Below are 13,054 nucleotides of genomic sequence, written 5' to 3'. Positions count from 1 at the left end.
ATTGCGAATTAAAACAGAAAGAAAAGAAACGCGGTTCTTAATGTTAAAATGTGTTTTGAGCCTTTTTTGGTCATATTAATGTAGGTGTTTGCAGATGTATCAATATACGTTTGAAGTTTTTATTAAAACTGTATTTTTTATTAAAACTGTAGTTTTAATGACATTGTTTATTCATTAGCAATCGTCACTTCCACCTCTACGCCAGGCTCGATGGAGATGCTCGTGATTTGTTTCACAATCTCCGACGGCGAATACAAATCGATCACTCTCTTGTGAATTCGCATCTGGAAGCGATCCCAGGTCTTCGAACCCTCGCCGCAAGGTGTTTTGCGGGTCGTTATTCGCAGGATCTTCGTTGGCATGCGAACAGGTCCTTTCACCTTCAATTTTTGCTTCTTTGCTCCATTGATCAATTCCGCGCACACTGAAACAAAAATAATAATAAGTTATTAGCATTTAATTGTCAAATAATTAGCCGAATAATTTCATTTGCCAAAAATAAATGGTACTTTTGAGTTCGACTCACCTTTCTCGAGGGACCGAACGTTGCGCGACGTGAGGGTGATACGGATTCGATGAATGGGAGTGACCTCCTGTCCCGGTTTCTCGGGATTATCGACCTTGGTCGTCGCCTGAGAAATTAAAAAAAAAAAGAACATCTATCCTTTTACAGACATAATATACAAAGTATTCGCGGTACATTAATAACAATTTCAGTTCTTTTTTTTTAATACTTTGCAAATATACATCGCGTGGACGCTTGTTCGGAGCGGGTCCTGTTCGGCTTCGGTTCGCCTAACCTAAATCGGCGACCCGACGCGACGCGTACGACACGTATATCGTCGCCACGGCAGAATTAAGTTTCTAAAATTGTTAAAACAACGTTGCCCGAAGCACTTACCATGATTGATCCTTCGTACTGGTCGAGATAACCAATTTATATCGAGCAAAACTGATCAGCGCTGAACCAGTACTCCAATAATTTCCACGTGCAAGACGTAAAGAGAGGGTTGGGCGCGTGGGCGTCGGGCAGCGCCACTTCCGCGACGATGACCGGAAAGACGACCATAACCTGCCTGGCGTTTGTCCACGACATAACCTCAAATTCGTTCACAGCGAAACGTGGGGTACATACGTGCGGTGTGATGTAAACGATGCATATTTTAAATGACAATAATGACTGACAGTAATATCGGCTTGAAGAACGTTATCGATTAGTGAACAAAGTGTCGCAAGATGATGATGCTCGTACGTGCGTTATAAATGTATATATATAAACACACGAGTTACCTTCCAGTTTTGTCCAAAGACCCGAGAGGTATTTGCACCGTAATAGGTATACTTTTATTAATAAAAATCTGATAAAATGAGTCTCGCAATGATTCAGAGGCTTGTGATATCGAGCTGCCGAGGTAAGATTGACATTGACGGATTACGAAGGGTTGCGTCGAGCCTGAGGATCTTGCATGGAAGCACGGCAGTGATAAACGCCTGGTTCCCTCCCGCGCATTACACGTGCGTAATTCACAGGAAATCTTTTCACGATTCTGCAATCCGCTCGGAACGAATTAACGCAAAAGAGAACGAACGTGAGGTCGTAGATAACATATCCGCGTTTCAAATAAAAAAGAGACCGTCCAGGAGAAACAGAGTCGCGATAAGTGACAAGATTCTAAAGTCTAATGTAAGTTTGTTGTATGAGGAATTAGGGGCGTTGCCTCGCGCGATCGCCTTGTAAACGAGAAAAATGAGAGGAATTATGTGTGAAAGAAATTTTCTTTATTATATATAGGCATGGAGCGTGAAAGCCTTAGCCACCGCCGAGGAATATAATTTGGAAGCTTTAGCTTACGGCCTGTTGGATCAACAGTTGTATATTCCTAGTAAAATATCTACATCGACCGATCGTAAGTATCTTTAATCTAACTGGGGTTTCTCGACGTTTCTTCTTTTCTTCTTTTCTTGTGAAATAATATCAATAAAAAGAGTTGAGTAAGCGATTGCGTGAGATTGCGCGAGATTGCGAGAGATTTCGTGAGATTGCTCGAAGTGAACGTAAGTTTTTTTAAGCTACACTGAGTGTATCGACCTTTTCGAGTTTATCACTGTCCCGTTCGCCCGTTTGATTCGTCGCTCAATCATGCTCGTGCATATAAAGAGCAGACAGTTAATTGGAATCGTCAGTGCTATCAGACACCATACTTAAGTTGTCGACTGGTAAGCTTGTGATTACACGAGAATTTCGTGTGAAATTTGAGTGTGAAATTTTTATCTCAAAGTAAATCGATATATTTGATGTTCTTTTTATTTTGATATACATATATATATAATTACGCGAAGTTAATTATTTCAAAAAATAATATAATAAATTAGGAACTATCAAATACAGTGAAGTGATTGTTATAATTTTCATTACGAATCCTCGTACGGTTTTCGTTGTGAAGAATATCTTATCTTTGTGCATAATTGCAAGTCAAAATAAACATTGTTTATTTATCCAACTTAACAAAGCTTCATATCTGTATACCATATTTTATGAAGAGATATTAAAAATCGATTCAGATGCTTTAATTGGGAAAAAAAAAACAAAGTAAAATAACAGCGTACTCCGTACCTAGAAATTAGAAACTTTTGGTAATTATGAAGGAGAGGGGCTTCCTCACCGATTTGGCTGAAACTTGACAATTTTGTGTATTTTAATGCGTAAAACATGAATCTACAAGTTAAAATTGTCTCTCAATTAGGAAAAAAGTATTATTAAGTACTAAAATTTACAGTTGCGTAGTGACGTAAAAGTTCATGAAATTACAGTAATAGTGCAGTACAAGGGCAACCTCTGTCCTATAATAGTCTGGCGCCTAAGCGCCTTACCTTAATTATGTGCTATTATTTGACTTTGTGTTTATTATACTTTGTATTTATATAGACTTTTCGATATACCAATTATTTTCTGCTTTAAAAAAAGCATAAACTCAATTTCTATTATCTTTTTTAATATATAATTAAAAGAGATAATGGAAATAGAGTTTATTATTTTTTTAAAGCAGAAAATAATTGGTGTAATCATACATGGTTAAAAAAGATAATAGAAATAGAGTTTATGCTTTTTTTTTAAAGCAGAAAATAATTGGTATATTGAAAAGTTTATATAAATACAACGTATAGTAAGGTGCCAGAGTATTATAGGACAGATTGCCCTTATACTGCACTATTACTGTAATTTCATGCTCTTTTACATCACTACGCAATTTTAGTACTTAATAACTTTTTTCCTAATTGAGAGCGACAATTTTAACTTATAGATTCATGTTTTACGCACCAAAATACACAAAATTGTCAAGTTTCAGCCAAATCGGTGAGAAAGCCTCTCTCCTTCATAATTACCAAACTTTTAAAGGATAATTTAATTTGGAAGGATGAAGGAAGACACGCAAGCGACAATGAAACTGCCTATCTCTCTGGATTTGCCAAAAGAAGAATTGGAGGAATTAGTAGACAAAGCGAAGGATTGGGCGCTCATGAATGGAATGTGCTTGAGATCGAAAAAAAATTTCGACAGAGATGTTTTGCAATTCGCGCCGTTCACGCTTTTCCCGTCGCCATTCCCCCGAGAGGAGTTTCATAACGCCTGTAATATCCAGATCATTTTGAATGTACTCATACATAGAGTAGCTCACGATTACGATTTTTTAAAAGATACTTTGCAAGAGACTGTAAAGGTGGATGACTTTACTAAAAACTTGTTCAATATCTATGAGATTATTCGCAAGGAAGGGACCGCACAGAAAATATCCCTTGGCATGCTACGCTCAGATCTTATGTTGGACACAAGTTGTCCCAAGAAAGACACTAAAAGGCTCAAGTCTCACTGTTGCTGGAAGCAAGTTGAGATAAATACAATTGCATCTGGATTTGGTTGGCTAGGACCCGCGTCTACGCAACTACATAAGTTTGTCTTGCAAGAGCTCGGCTACACGGCCGAGCTGAAAAATCTTCCTGAAAATAATGCTCTACAAGCACTGTGTTCGGGTTTGACAGAAGCGTGGAATCTATACGGCGACTCACAGTACGTTTGTAATTTTTATAAATTTACTTCTAATCTTGCAATTTGTCGTTATTTACTCAAACTTGTTTACCAGTTATATTATTTTACGTTATCATCGGTGGAGTATTTCAATTTTCTCATATTCAAAAACATGTGATTGTTTGCAGAGCAGTTATTTTATTTGTTATCGAAGATATTACGTACAATATTTGCGATCAACGTTTTCACGAGTATGAAATACGAAAGCAGAATCCGAATATAAAAGTAATTCGTAGAAATCTGACGCAATTAGCGGCCACTGCGAGACTGGGCTCCAATATGGAGCTAATGGTGAACAATTATGTCGTGGCGGTAGTTTACTATAGATGCGGCTACGAGCCCGGTCAGTATCACACTCAAAAAGAATGGGACGCGAGGTTGCTGATCGAGAGGTCATTAGCAATCAAATGCCCGAGTATTCAATATCACTTGGCCGGCACGAAGAAGGTTCAACAAACTCTCGCAAAGCCCGGCATGGTTGCACGTTTCTTAAAGGATGAGAAGACGGCGGCGAAAGTCAAAGAAGTATTCACTGGTAGGCGATTGTTTTCTTATACATTGGAATAAGTTACAGAAAAATGTTTACTAATATTAATAATGCAACGTGTAATAATATTTATTATTTAATTGCATGTAAAGTGAAATTATATAGACTATATACAGAACAAAAATATCAAATATACGATTTTTCGTTTCAGGTCTTTATCCTCTGGACTTTGACAAATATGGGGACGCCGCTGTAGAAATGGGTATCTCGAATCCTCAGCGTTTCGTGTTGAAACCACAGAGAGAAGGCGGTTGTAATAACTTGTACGGGACAGATATCAAGGATTTTCTGGAATCTGTGAAATCTAAAGAAACTCGAGTAGCTTGGATTCTTATGGATCGGATTTATCCACCGGTGCACAGAAATTATGTTGTGAAATATGGAAACGGATATATGAATTTAGAGACGAAAGAGCTAGTCTCGGAGTTAGGCATATTCGGCGTTATCATTGGAGACGATAAGAATATTATACTGAACAAACAAGCTGGTCACATGTTGAGAACTAAATTATCCACTGATAATGAAGGCGGTGTAGCGAGCGGTCTAGGTGCTTGCGACAGCCCGTTTTTAATCGACTGATGCATAAAATGAATTGAATTGCAAAAATTATACTCGTTATGCAGCTACGTTACGTCATTCCTTTTTTAAAGCAATACACTGTCTTCTATCATAAATCTGAAATTTGTATGAATTGAAATTTTATACGTTTTATACATTTTATACATTTATAAGTACACAAATATATGTACACGCACACATACACATATGTACAAATATATTGAAATTAAATGTATTTACCAATCAAAACTTTCATTCTATCATTAAAATAAATAAAATCCTTCCTACTGCTTCCAAGTCAAAGAATTAATTAAAATTAATTTGATTTGTTTTGTATCTTCTTTTTTTGCAGCCTTGCCTGACGTTATACATGCGGTGGCCAAGTACGAAGTAGGGCACGAACCACGAGAGATCTTTTTCTTCCGAGAAGGTAGCATTGTTATGTGGAACATTTCTGATCTCGAATGCGGCAACCTATTGCAATTTTTGAGACGTTATGAGCAAAATCGTTACATGGAAGAGCTGGTTCATACCGAGAGCGAGTTAATGAATTATACTTATGCAGATTCTGGGTACCTTTACTATTTTTTTTCATTACCAAATGCTTTTATATTCTCATGAACTTCACTGGGTGAAATAAATTGTAAAGAACTTAGACAAATGAATATTTTCCAAAATAAATTTAGTAATTCTCGGTATCCAATAGGAAAAAGAGCCACTTGAAGGATGGCGATATTATCCTGGCGCAGGAAGCTGGGAATTTGGATAAGTACACGTTCTCCAATGCCATGGCGCAGTCCGTCAAGTTAGGGATATGGGAAGCATCGTTGAACCGCTATGTCGACTCAATCGAATTCGTTACGGAGGATCTAAAAGTTGGCAAGCAAATTCGAATGACGCAGCACGAGGTGTTGAGAAAACAGGGCGAATTATTCGCCCTTAGACATCGAATCAATCTAACGTCAGATCTGTTAGATACACCTGATTTTTACTGGGAACGAGACGACTTGGAAAGCTTGTATCAACGAATATGTGGATATTTTAGCATCGCAAAACGTACGAGAGTAAGTGTTCAATATATGTCTTGTTGCCTTCTGTATGACACTGATATTTTTTGTATGATATATATTTTTTATGTAGGTGATGAACGAGAGATTAAATCATTGCTTGGAACTGGTGAGCATTTTATCGTCGCATTTAAGTGATCGTCATCACGTTCGTTTGGAGTGGATGATTATCGTACTTATTATGGTGGAGGTAGCTTTCGAAGTTTTGCATTACATCGATCGGTACCTTGTAAAATAGCAACCTGACAGTAACAGATAATACCGCTTACGTTGTACACAAAAACCAAATACTATGTATACTATGTATATATTTCCTAAATATACATTACTGATACATTCTACTCTAAAAATATTGTCTCGTCGTGTTTACAATTCGTATTCTAATTATCAATTGTTCCAATGTATTTTACGGCATTGATCTTTCGATGAGACTTGAAAAGTTTGTCTATTTTTTACGAAATAAGATATCTTAATAAAGCAATATCAAAAATTTCTTTTATTACTAATTTACAACATGATCGTTTGACAGTACAAATTCAGCAATCTTTGGTGGAATCACGAACCTATCGGGATTCTGTTCGAGCAGGCAAGCTAGGAGACGCGGAACGGAGAGAACAGTGCCCGATATTATCGCGGGGAAGCCCCTGCCGGTGGGCGTTTGATAGGCAATCAGTAATCGTTTGCTTAAATAGTCACCGTATGTTGATATATGACCGATCTCGATGTACTGATTCAAGAACGGCGACCACATCTCGAAAGATACGCGCATTTCCTCACAGGATTGTAATTCGGACGCGGATCGCATAACGACGCGGTAGTGATCGCACAGATCGTCGTACAACCCGCATACGGTCTCCAAAAGTTCCTCGAACAGTGTTCTGTAATCTTCGCCCTTCGAGTCCTTCACTACGACAAAGGCATGCGCCACAGAAGCCTGACACGCCGCGAACAAACCAGAGGCGTGCGAATTTTGCGGCGTGTATTGTCTGCCGGTGGCGAAGTACTTGAGCGGGAAATGCTTGGGATTTATCAGCTGCTTCGTATGCAACGCCAGGAAAGAGATCAAGCTTGCGCCGCCGACCAGATGCATGCGATTCGGCGAGCCTCTCTCGACCTCGTTGTGATCCTGTATCACGAATGCGGCCATAGGATCCTCGTGATTCAAACCGGACGCTTCCACGAGGAGACTGCGGCTGAAATCCGTACCGATTATCCTGACCATATCGTTCCCACCGAGAACTCGGCCCGCGTGCGCCAAGGTAGCGAGCTCAAACAAGGCCGCGTCGTTGCTTAAATAATAACAAATAGGATTCTTGTACTCCAGCAGGTCGAGGCTCGTGCCAATGTCGACGTGACTCCTCCTATTCTCCTCTGACATCTTGGTCGCGCTGCCGACGCTCTTCATTACCACCGATTCGCCAACAGGCGTTCTAGGATCCAACTCATTTGGCAACTTCAATACCCTTTCTATTACGTCTTCTTCCAGATCCCAGATCGCTTGCTTCATCGTCTTTACATCTTGCCGTATGATCCTTAACTGCGTACGCAACTTGTGCACCTCCTGCTTCTGCTCGGCAGTATGCTCGGCGCTTTGCAGGATTTTCACGCGATCGACGAGTTCCGTATTGTGGTCCTCTAACGCGTATTTGTCGGCGATCATCTTTATATAAAAATTCCAAGCTTCCTTCAATTGATCTATGTCCACGTCCATCCCGCGCGATGCTAGATTCTTCCGCAGTTTATCCACATTGGCAAATCTTTCATCGAAGTCCAGATACGGAGACAGATACGCGAACGCTTTGTAAGCTTTATTACCGGAAATGTACAGTGCCGAACTGTAGTGTCGCTCGAAGCTCGAGAGGAAAGTTGTTCGACGAACATCGCGCATCAAAGTTCTGTACGTACGCTTTAAAGCGTAAGTGAATCTACATAGACTGTTAGTCATCGTGTTCCAATTTAAGTTCTCTCACGTCATAGTGAAGATACGGCAATTCAAAATAAATTATGAGATACCTCTATTCGTTTATTTTCATCACTTTAGCATTTGGCTCAGCATCCATGTCCTTTTTATCAAGGTCTTCCCGGGTCACGGTGTCGATCTTTCGCTTCTGTGGCGTAACGTAACTTCCTTTGCCCGCCGCTCTTTCCGAGTCTTCGATACTATATGGCTCCAATTCAAGCGCTTTCATTCGCCGTTTGTGCGCCTTGGTATTGAAGTGAGTATGCAAAGCGGCGTTGGTTATAAAATACCTCCTAGAATCAAATCATGTATGTCTCAGTTCTAATAATGTAGATATTGTTCTTTATATTTCATAAAAGCATTTTGTTACTCCAATGTCTATCTTTATCAATGTAGATTAACTTTAATCTCCGTTCTTTAATCACATTTAGTTGACAGTGTGCTAGTTATAGTACGTCATTTTGAAATAACATTCTTTTGCCCATTTCTACCAAGAAAGATTTAACCTCTCTTAAAATTAATCTATATTATCAGGTAAACATACTTTAAAAGTAATAATATTGTTCTTCACGGAATATCTGATGAAAACATGCAAGTTAAAGTTTTCTCACGTTACAGTGGAAGTAAAATAATTTCTATACAAATAATAATAAATGTTTATTTATTTAATTCCTCAAGTACCAAATTGAAATTGGAGGGGTAAAAGCCATAGTGGTGTAAGTCAAATTTCTCAAGATATCGACTCGTATGCAATTAATTGTATAGACGCAATCTATACAATATGCAAATTGCATCTATGCACGAGTCAATATTTTAAAAAAATTGACTTACACCACTGTGGCTTTTACCCCTTCAATTATTTCAATTCTCGCGTTATCAAGTAGGAGTTGCCTTCCTCCCTTCACTGTCACACAGCACAAAATAACTGAAACTTGTAATAATTTGTCGTTTTCACGTTAATCATTTTGCGCGAGAGGTTAGGTTAGATCGCACTAGGACTTACGCGCAATGCACGCAGTAATGCTGCGCCGCTCCCGGCTTGTCAAAATCCACCTCCTGGTTCAGCAGCTTCTTCACGTTTTCCTCCTTCAGATCCTCGTCGATCTAGAAATCACGGATACGCGATTAATCGGCGAGCGACGATCGCGAGACACGTCCGCGGGGTGCGGGCCGGCCACGTGTCGAAGAGGTTATGGTTACACAAAATCGGCGCAAACAGGTGTAAACTCACCTCGTCCAGGTCCTTCGTTCTCCGTTTCGTTCGCCAACCTTTTTTCAGATGCGTATCGCCTCTGTGATACTTCTTGCGTTTGTACGTCATCGTCGAGAATCTACGAAGTCACCCCCGGTCGAATTCGACGGGCACGCGAGAAATTCGTAAAAATCGCTGCACGCAGCCACTTCCGTATCCGCATGATCGAGGCGATCGAGCGCATCGGAAGCGATGGCGTTTGTGGAGCGGTTATATCGCAAAGTTTTGAAATTGCTGATAGATATTTATATTTAGGCTACGGTCCACTTAACACTACAAATGCTTCGAAGCATTTCTCTTCTCTTTTCTTTCAGTGAAGAAAGAAAAAGAAGAACACTTCAAAGCATTTCTAGTATTAAATGAACTGCAGCCTTAATCTCTACTGATCTCTGCCCTGCGGTTTTGGATCGATAGACTTCCGTGTAATACAATATTTTATTCGTTTTTTCTTCATCACATCTATGTTTGTCTACTTAATTTACATTACTTCGCGTTACTTAATCTTATTTTTCAATTTTACATTTCAACATTCATAGGGGTACATTTATTTACTTTTATAATATAATTTATCTTTCAAGTGTCTTGTTATTTATCTTATATAATTCATAAAACTCAGTCTCCTATTTCCAAATTCAAAGTGGAGGAATGAAGAAGGAGAGTTGGGAAAGGAGCCGAGTATTTTTTTTGCACGATAACGTCGGATTCTCCAACGAAACGCGTCGCGACGTTCGAATCCGCCCGCCTTTCGCGCCAATCGCGCGTCAGCTCCGCCGCGCCTCTTTCGGCCGCCGACAGATGGAGGCAGGCGGCGCCGAGGCAGGTCGCGCGCCCAGCGTCCGGCACGGGCGTTAATTCAAACCGTGCGCGCACGGCGGGCGGACGGCGGCGGTGGGGGAACCCATCCATTTTGAAAGTAAAAATGTACTGTGCGATCCGGGATTTTCGTCGGTCGGGGTCGGACGCGGACGGTACGCCGCGCGGAGGGTAAAAAAGCCCGTGGGGACGCAGGCACTGGCAAGGCAAGACAGACGCCGTCGTTGCGGGTCGGGGCCTCTTAACTAACCGCGCGCGGAGTGTCCGCGCGTAAAATGACGTAGAGGTGTCCGTGTTCCGTGCGGGCGTGAGCGCGCGCGCGCGCGCGCTGCCGACAGTGCGCCGACGTGTGTGGTACTGGTGAACTGGTGGTGAGAGCGGAAACGGTGCGCGCCGCGGTGTTGTGTGTATATGTGCCCCGTCGGTCGCGGCGCGCCGTCGTAGCGGATCGGGCGGTAGCGTATACGGGAACGTGGCCGAGCGGTGGCTTCGCCAATGGATGCCAGGCAGCACGGGACGCCATTTTGATATACGGGCGCACGTCAAGCGCCTCCTCGTCCTCGCCATCGCAGTGAAACGCGCTACGCGAGTACGCTCTCACCGCCGCCGCCTGCGTTAGGGGAGAAACTCGCACGGCGCGGGCCGAATTCGGGCGTTACGCGAGCTGGCCGGGCAACGCGAGGCGGCTGCTGGCGTGGTGCGTGCCGTGGCGCGACGGATCCCCGTGAGTTTCGTTGACAAGTGACAGGTGAATCGATCGGGGCCTACGAGAAAGAGAGAGAGAGAGAAAGAGAGAGAGCAAAGAAGGCTCTTCGCCGTTCGTCATCGTCGTCGTCCGTCGTCGTCGCGTTTGTTGCGGTCTCGAGAGCCGAGAGTGCGGAGCGAAACGGAGCGGAGTGGAGCGAAGCGGAGCTGATCGGATCGGAAGCCGAGCCGAGCCGAGCCGAGGCGGTACTGTGCCGTGCCGTGCCGTGCCGTACTGTGCTAATACTGTGCCGTACTGTGCCGTGCGCTCCACGCGCGTGAACGCGCGAGTCGTCGCTCGCACGCCCGCTGCTGAATCGTCCCGTCCCGTTCCCCCCGCCGGTGGCGCGTCCCGATTTTTCGTGCACGCGGCGTGCGCGGACGCCCCGCGGGAGCGTCGTACGCCGTTACGCGGCGACGAGCGGGCAGTCCGGGGGCGGCGGTACGGCAGGGAAAAGCCGCCGCCGCCGTCGTCGTCGTCGTCGTCGCCGTCTCGTTTCGCGCGCGCGAGCGCGAGAGCGAGTGAGCGAGTTGCGGACGACGAATAAAGGAGGAGAAAGACGGAAAGTGTGCGCGTGTGTGTGTGTTTGTGCGCGTGTGTGCGTGCGAGAGAAAAGAGGCGGAGGAGAAAGAGTGTGAAAGAGAGAGAGAGACAGAGATAGAGGGAGAGAGAGGGAGAGAGCGCGAGAGACAGACGGTATCGAAGAGGCCACCGGCCGACTTCGGTGCAGGACAAGACGACCCGATGTCGGGAGCGGGTCGCGACCCCGTGTCGACCCGCGGTCGTCCTCGTCCTCGCCTCCGCCTCCGCCACCGCACGTCGTCGCCGTCGTCGCCGTCGCCGTCGCCGTCGCCGTGCGTCGTGAGAGCAGCAGCAGCAGCAGCAGCAGCAGGACGCTTCACGCGTCGTAAATGTGCCCCCGTGCGCGTCCATGTGCTGCACCTCCTTCTGCTTCTCTGCCCGCTGCCCCTGCGTGCCCTGTAAGCCCGGAGCACACCACCACCCCGACTAGCACGCCGCCCGCACTCGCGCGCACTTTGTACCCGCGAACATGGCCAAGATCCTCAACAAGGACCCCGTCACGTACGAGAAGGAGAGGGAGAACTTCCTCAAGGACCTCCGACACTTCCACGAGACCCGAGGGTAAGTCGAAACACACACATACACCTCTTTCTTTTTCTCTCTCTTTCTCTTTCTCTCTTTCGCTCTCTCGATCTTCTTTCTCCGTTCGTCGCGCGAGATCTCTCCCGAGTCCCGCGAGCGCGTCCCCCTTCCCCTCCCTCCCTCCCCGTCTCGGAATACGTTTGTCTTCAGCTCAGATCGCTTTCCCCCTGCCCCCTCGACCGCGATCCGCGCGATCGTCCGAGACCGATCGACGATCGGAAGCCGCCGACGACGCGACGCGGCGAGCGAGCGAGCGCCGTTGAGGTTAGGTTCGACTCCGTTCTCTCGACTCGTTGAGCTTTGAGGACAAAGGTTCCTACACGGTTTCTCATTTACCGGGCCGCAGGCGTGTCTTTTCGCGGTGACGCTTTTGCCTCGCGCGTCTCCGAGGAAAACTCCTCGCGGAAAGACGCGGACCTCGGTTCGGGTATACACGAATCGTACCCTCATATATATGTATACACACGCACGTACACGTATACGTGTGTAGCAGATCCGATATAGCGTCGAGAGATATTCTCGAAATGCCGAGACGGTGTAAAACGTAAATACGCTTTGAGCGTGCTGTTGTTGCCGCCGATTCGATTTAGCTCCGGATTCTCGTATCGCGATTACGCGAACTCCCGCGGATCTTTTTTACGACGCGAAAAACGGAAATAACGCAGCGTTACGCATTGCTGTTTCGTAAGGCACGCGTTGCGATTCAGACGCGCGTTTCGTTCGACGGATTCGAAAACTGCATTTTCCATCGACGCGCTGTTTTCTCGAGAGATTCTCGAAATCGATAAAATTTTGCATTCGAGATTCCACGAATGTGAATACTCGTCTTTCACCGTTACAAGTTCTATCGACGAATAAAAATAT

The 13,054-nt window shown here is 44.2% G+C and overlaps 5 protein-coding genes across 10 annotated transcripts in view; 2 read left to right on the top strand and 3 right to left on the bottom strand.

Moving 5' to 3' along the window:
• Positions 1-109: 109 nt before the first annotated feature.
• LOC112463616 (40S ribosomal protein S20-like) lies at positions 110-1,010 on the bottom strand. Its single transcript, XM_025030098.1, has 3 exons — positions 902-1,010; positions 527-632; positions 110-424 (listed from the first exon to the last, which is right to left on the bottom strand). Exons 1-3 carry the CDS (start codon positions 902-904, stop codon positions 168-170), a joined length of 366 nt encoding a protein of 121 aa, XP_024885866.1. The 5' UTR covers positions 905-1,010; the 3' UTR covers positions 110-167.
• A 70-nt stretch (positions 1,011-1,080) lies between these two features.
• LOC112463612 (glutathione synthetase-like) lies at positions 1,081-6,519 on the top strand. 6 transcript variants are annotated; one of them, XM_025030093.1, is made up of 5 exons: positions 1,081-1,684; positions 1,793-1,907; positions 5,542-5,761; positions 5,896-6,253; positions 6,330-6,519. In XM_025030093.1, exons 1-5 carry the CDS (start codon positions 1,367-1,369, stop codon positions 6,492-6,494), a joined length of 1,176 nt encoding a protein of 391 aa, XP_024885861.1. In that variant the 5' UTR covers positions 1,081-1,366; the 3' UTR covers positions 6,495-6,519. The 6 variants fall into 6 exon arrangements, with proteins under 6 accessions (XP_024885861.1, XP_024885859.1, XP_024885860.1 ...); XM_025030091.1 differs by lacking the exons at positions 1,081-1,684; positions 5,542-5,761; positions 5,896-6,253; positions 6,330-6,519 and adding exons at positions 2,071-2,217; positions 3,416-4,066; positions 4,213-4,619; positions 4,783-5,367 and having other exon boundaries at positions 1,817-1,907; XM_025030092.1 differs by lacking the exons at positions 1,081-1,684; positions 5,542-5,761; positions 5,896-6,253; positions 6,330-6,519 and adding exons at positions 2,071-2,217; positions 3,398-4,066; positions 4,213-4,619; positions 4,783-5,367 and having other exon boundaries at positions 1,817-1,907.
• Positions 6,520-6,729: 210 nt separating this feature from the next.
• Positions 6,730-8,279, bottom strand: LOC112463613 (serine--tRNA synthetase-like protein Slimp). Its single transcript, XM_025030094.1, has one exon. The coding sequence runs from the start codon at positions 8,199-8,201 to the stop codon at positions 6,759-6,761; it is 1,443 nt and encodes a 480-aa protein (XP_024885862.1). The 5' UTR covers positions 8,202-8,279; the 3' UTR covers positions 6,730-6,758.
• On the bottom strand, positions 8,259-9,739 carry LOC112463615 (zinc finger protein 593 homolog). The gene is made up of 3 exons (XM_025030097.1): positions 9,448-9,739; positions 9,220-9,320; positions 8,259-8,509 (listed from the first exon to the last, which is right to left on the bottom strand). Exons 1-3 carry the CDS (start codon positions 9,535-9,537, stop codon positions 8,272-8,274), a joined length of 429 nt encoding a protein of 142 aa, XP_024885865.1. The 5' UTR covers positions 9,538-9,739; the 3' UTR covers positions 8,259-8,271.
• A 2,158-nt stretch (positions 9,740-11,897) lies between these two features.
• The window catches only part of LOC112463620 (AT-rich interactive domain-containing protein 2-like), a 1,662-nt gene continuing 505 nt past the window's right edge, over positions 11,898-13,054 (top strand). Inside the window, exon 1 of the mRNA XM_025030105.1 lies at positions 11,898-12,169. Within this exon, the coding sequence (XP_024885873.1) occupies positions 12,078-12,169 (92 nt within the window). The 5' untranslated portion in view covers positions 11,898-12,077. The remainder of the gene's footprint in view (positions 12,170-13,054) is intronic.

Source organism: Temnothorax curvispinosus, unplaced genomic scaffold, assembly GCF_003070985.1.
Source record: "Temnothorax curvispinosus isolate PA1 unplaced genomic scaffold, ASM307098v1 QBEX01013467.1, whole genome shotgun sequence".
NCBI lineage: Eukaryota > Metazoa > Arthropoda > Insecta > Hymenoptera > Formicidae > Temnothorax > Temnothorax curvispinosus.
Note: the sequence above shows the minus strand (reverse complement) of the source record. Positions and strands in the feature narration are given on the sequence as shown.

What these genes read in the sequence shown, in the direction of transcription:
- LOC112463616 (XM_025030098.1), bottom strand. An exon ending in CGTTCGGTCCCTCGAGAAAG is followed by an intron (nt 425 to 526) that starts GTGAGTCGAACT and finishes TTTTTGTTTCAG; the next exon opens with TGTGCGCGGAATTGATCAAT.
- LOC112463612 (XM_025030091.1), top strand. Translation starts at nt 3,417, where the DNA reads ATGAAGGAAGACACGCAAGCGACAATGAAACTGCCTATCTCTCTGGAT. An exon ending in AATCTATACGGCGACTCACA is followed by an intron (nt 4,067 to 4,212) that starts GTACGTTTGTAA and finishes GATTGTTTGCAG; the next exon opens with AGCAGTTATTTTATTTGTTA. An exon ending in AGTCAAAGAAGTATTCACTG is followed by an intron (nt 4,620 to 4,782) that starts GTAGGCGATTGT and finishes TTTTCGTTTCAG; the next exon opens with GTCTTTATCCTCTGGACTTT.
- LOC112463613 (XM_025030094.1), bottom strand. Translation starts at nt 8,201, where the DNA reads ATGACTAACAGTCTATGTAGATTCACTTACGCTTTAAAGCGTACGTAC.
- LOC112463615 (XM_025030097.1), bottom strand. Translation starts at nt 9,537, where the DNA reads ATGACGTACAAACGCAAGAAGTATCACAGAGGCGATACGCATCTGAAA. An exon ending in GAACGAAGGACCTGGACGAG is followed by an intron (nt 9,321 to 9,447) that starts GTGAGTTTACAC and finishes CGTGATTTCTAG; the next exon opens with ATCGACGAGGATCTGAAGGA. An exon ending in CATTACTGCGTGCATTGCGC is followed by an intron (nt 8,510 to 9,219) that starts GTAAGTCCTAGT and finishes ATTTGATTCTAG; the next exon opens with GAGGTATTTTATAACCAACG.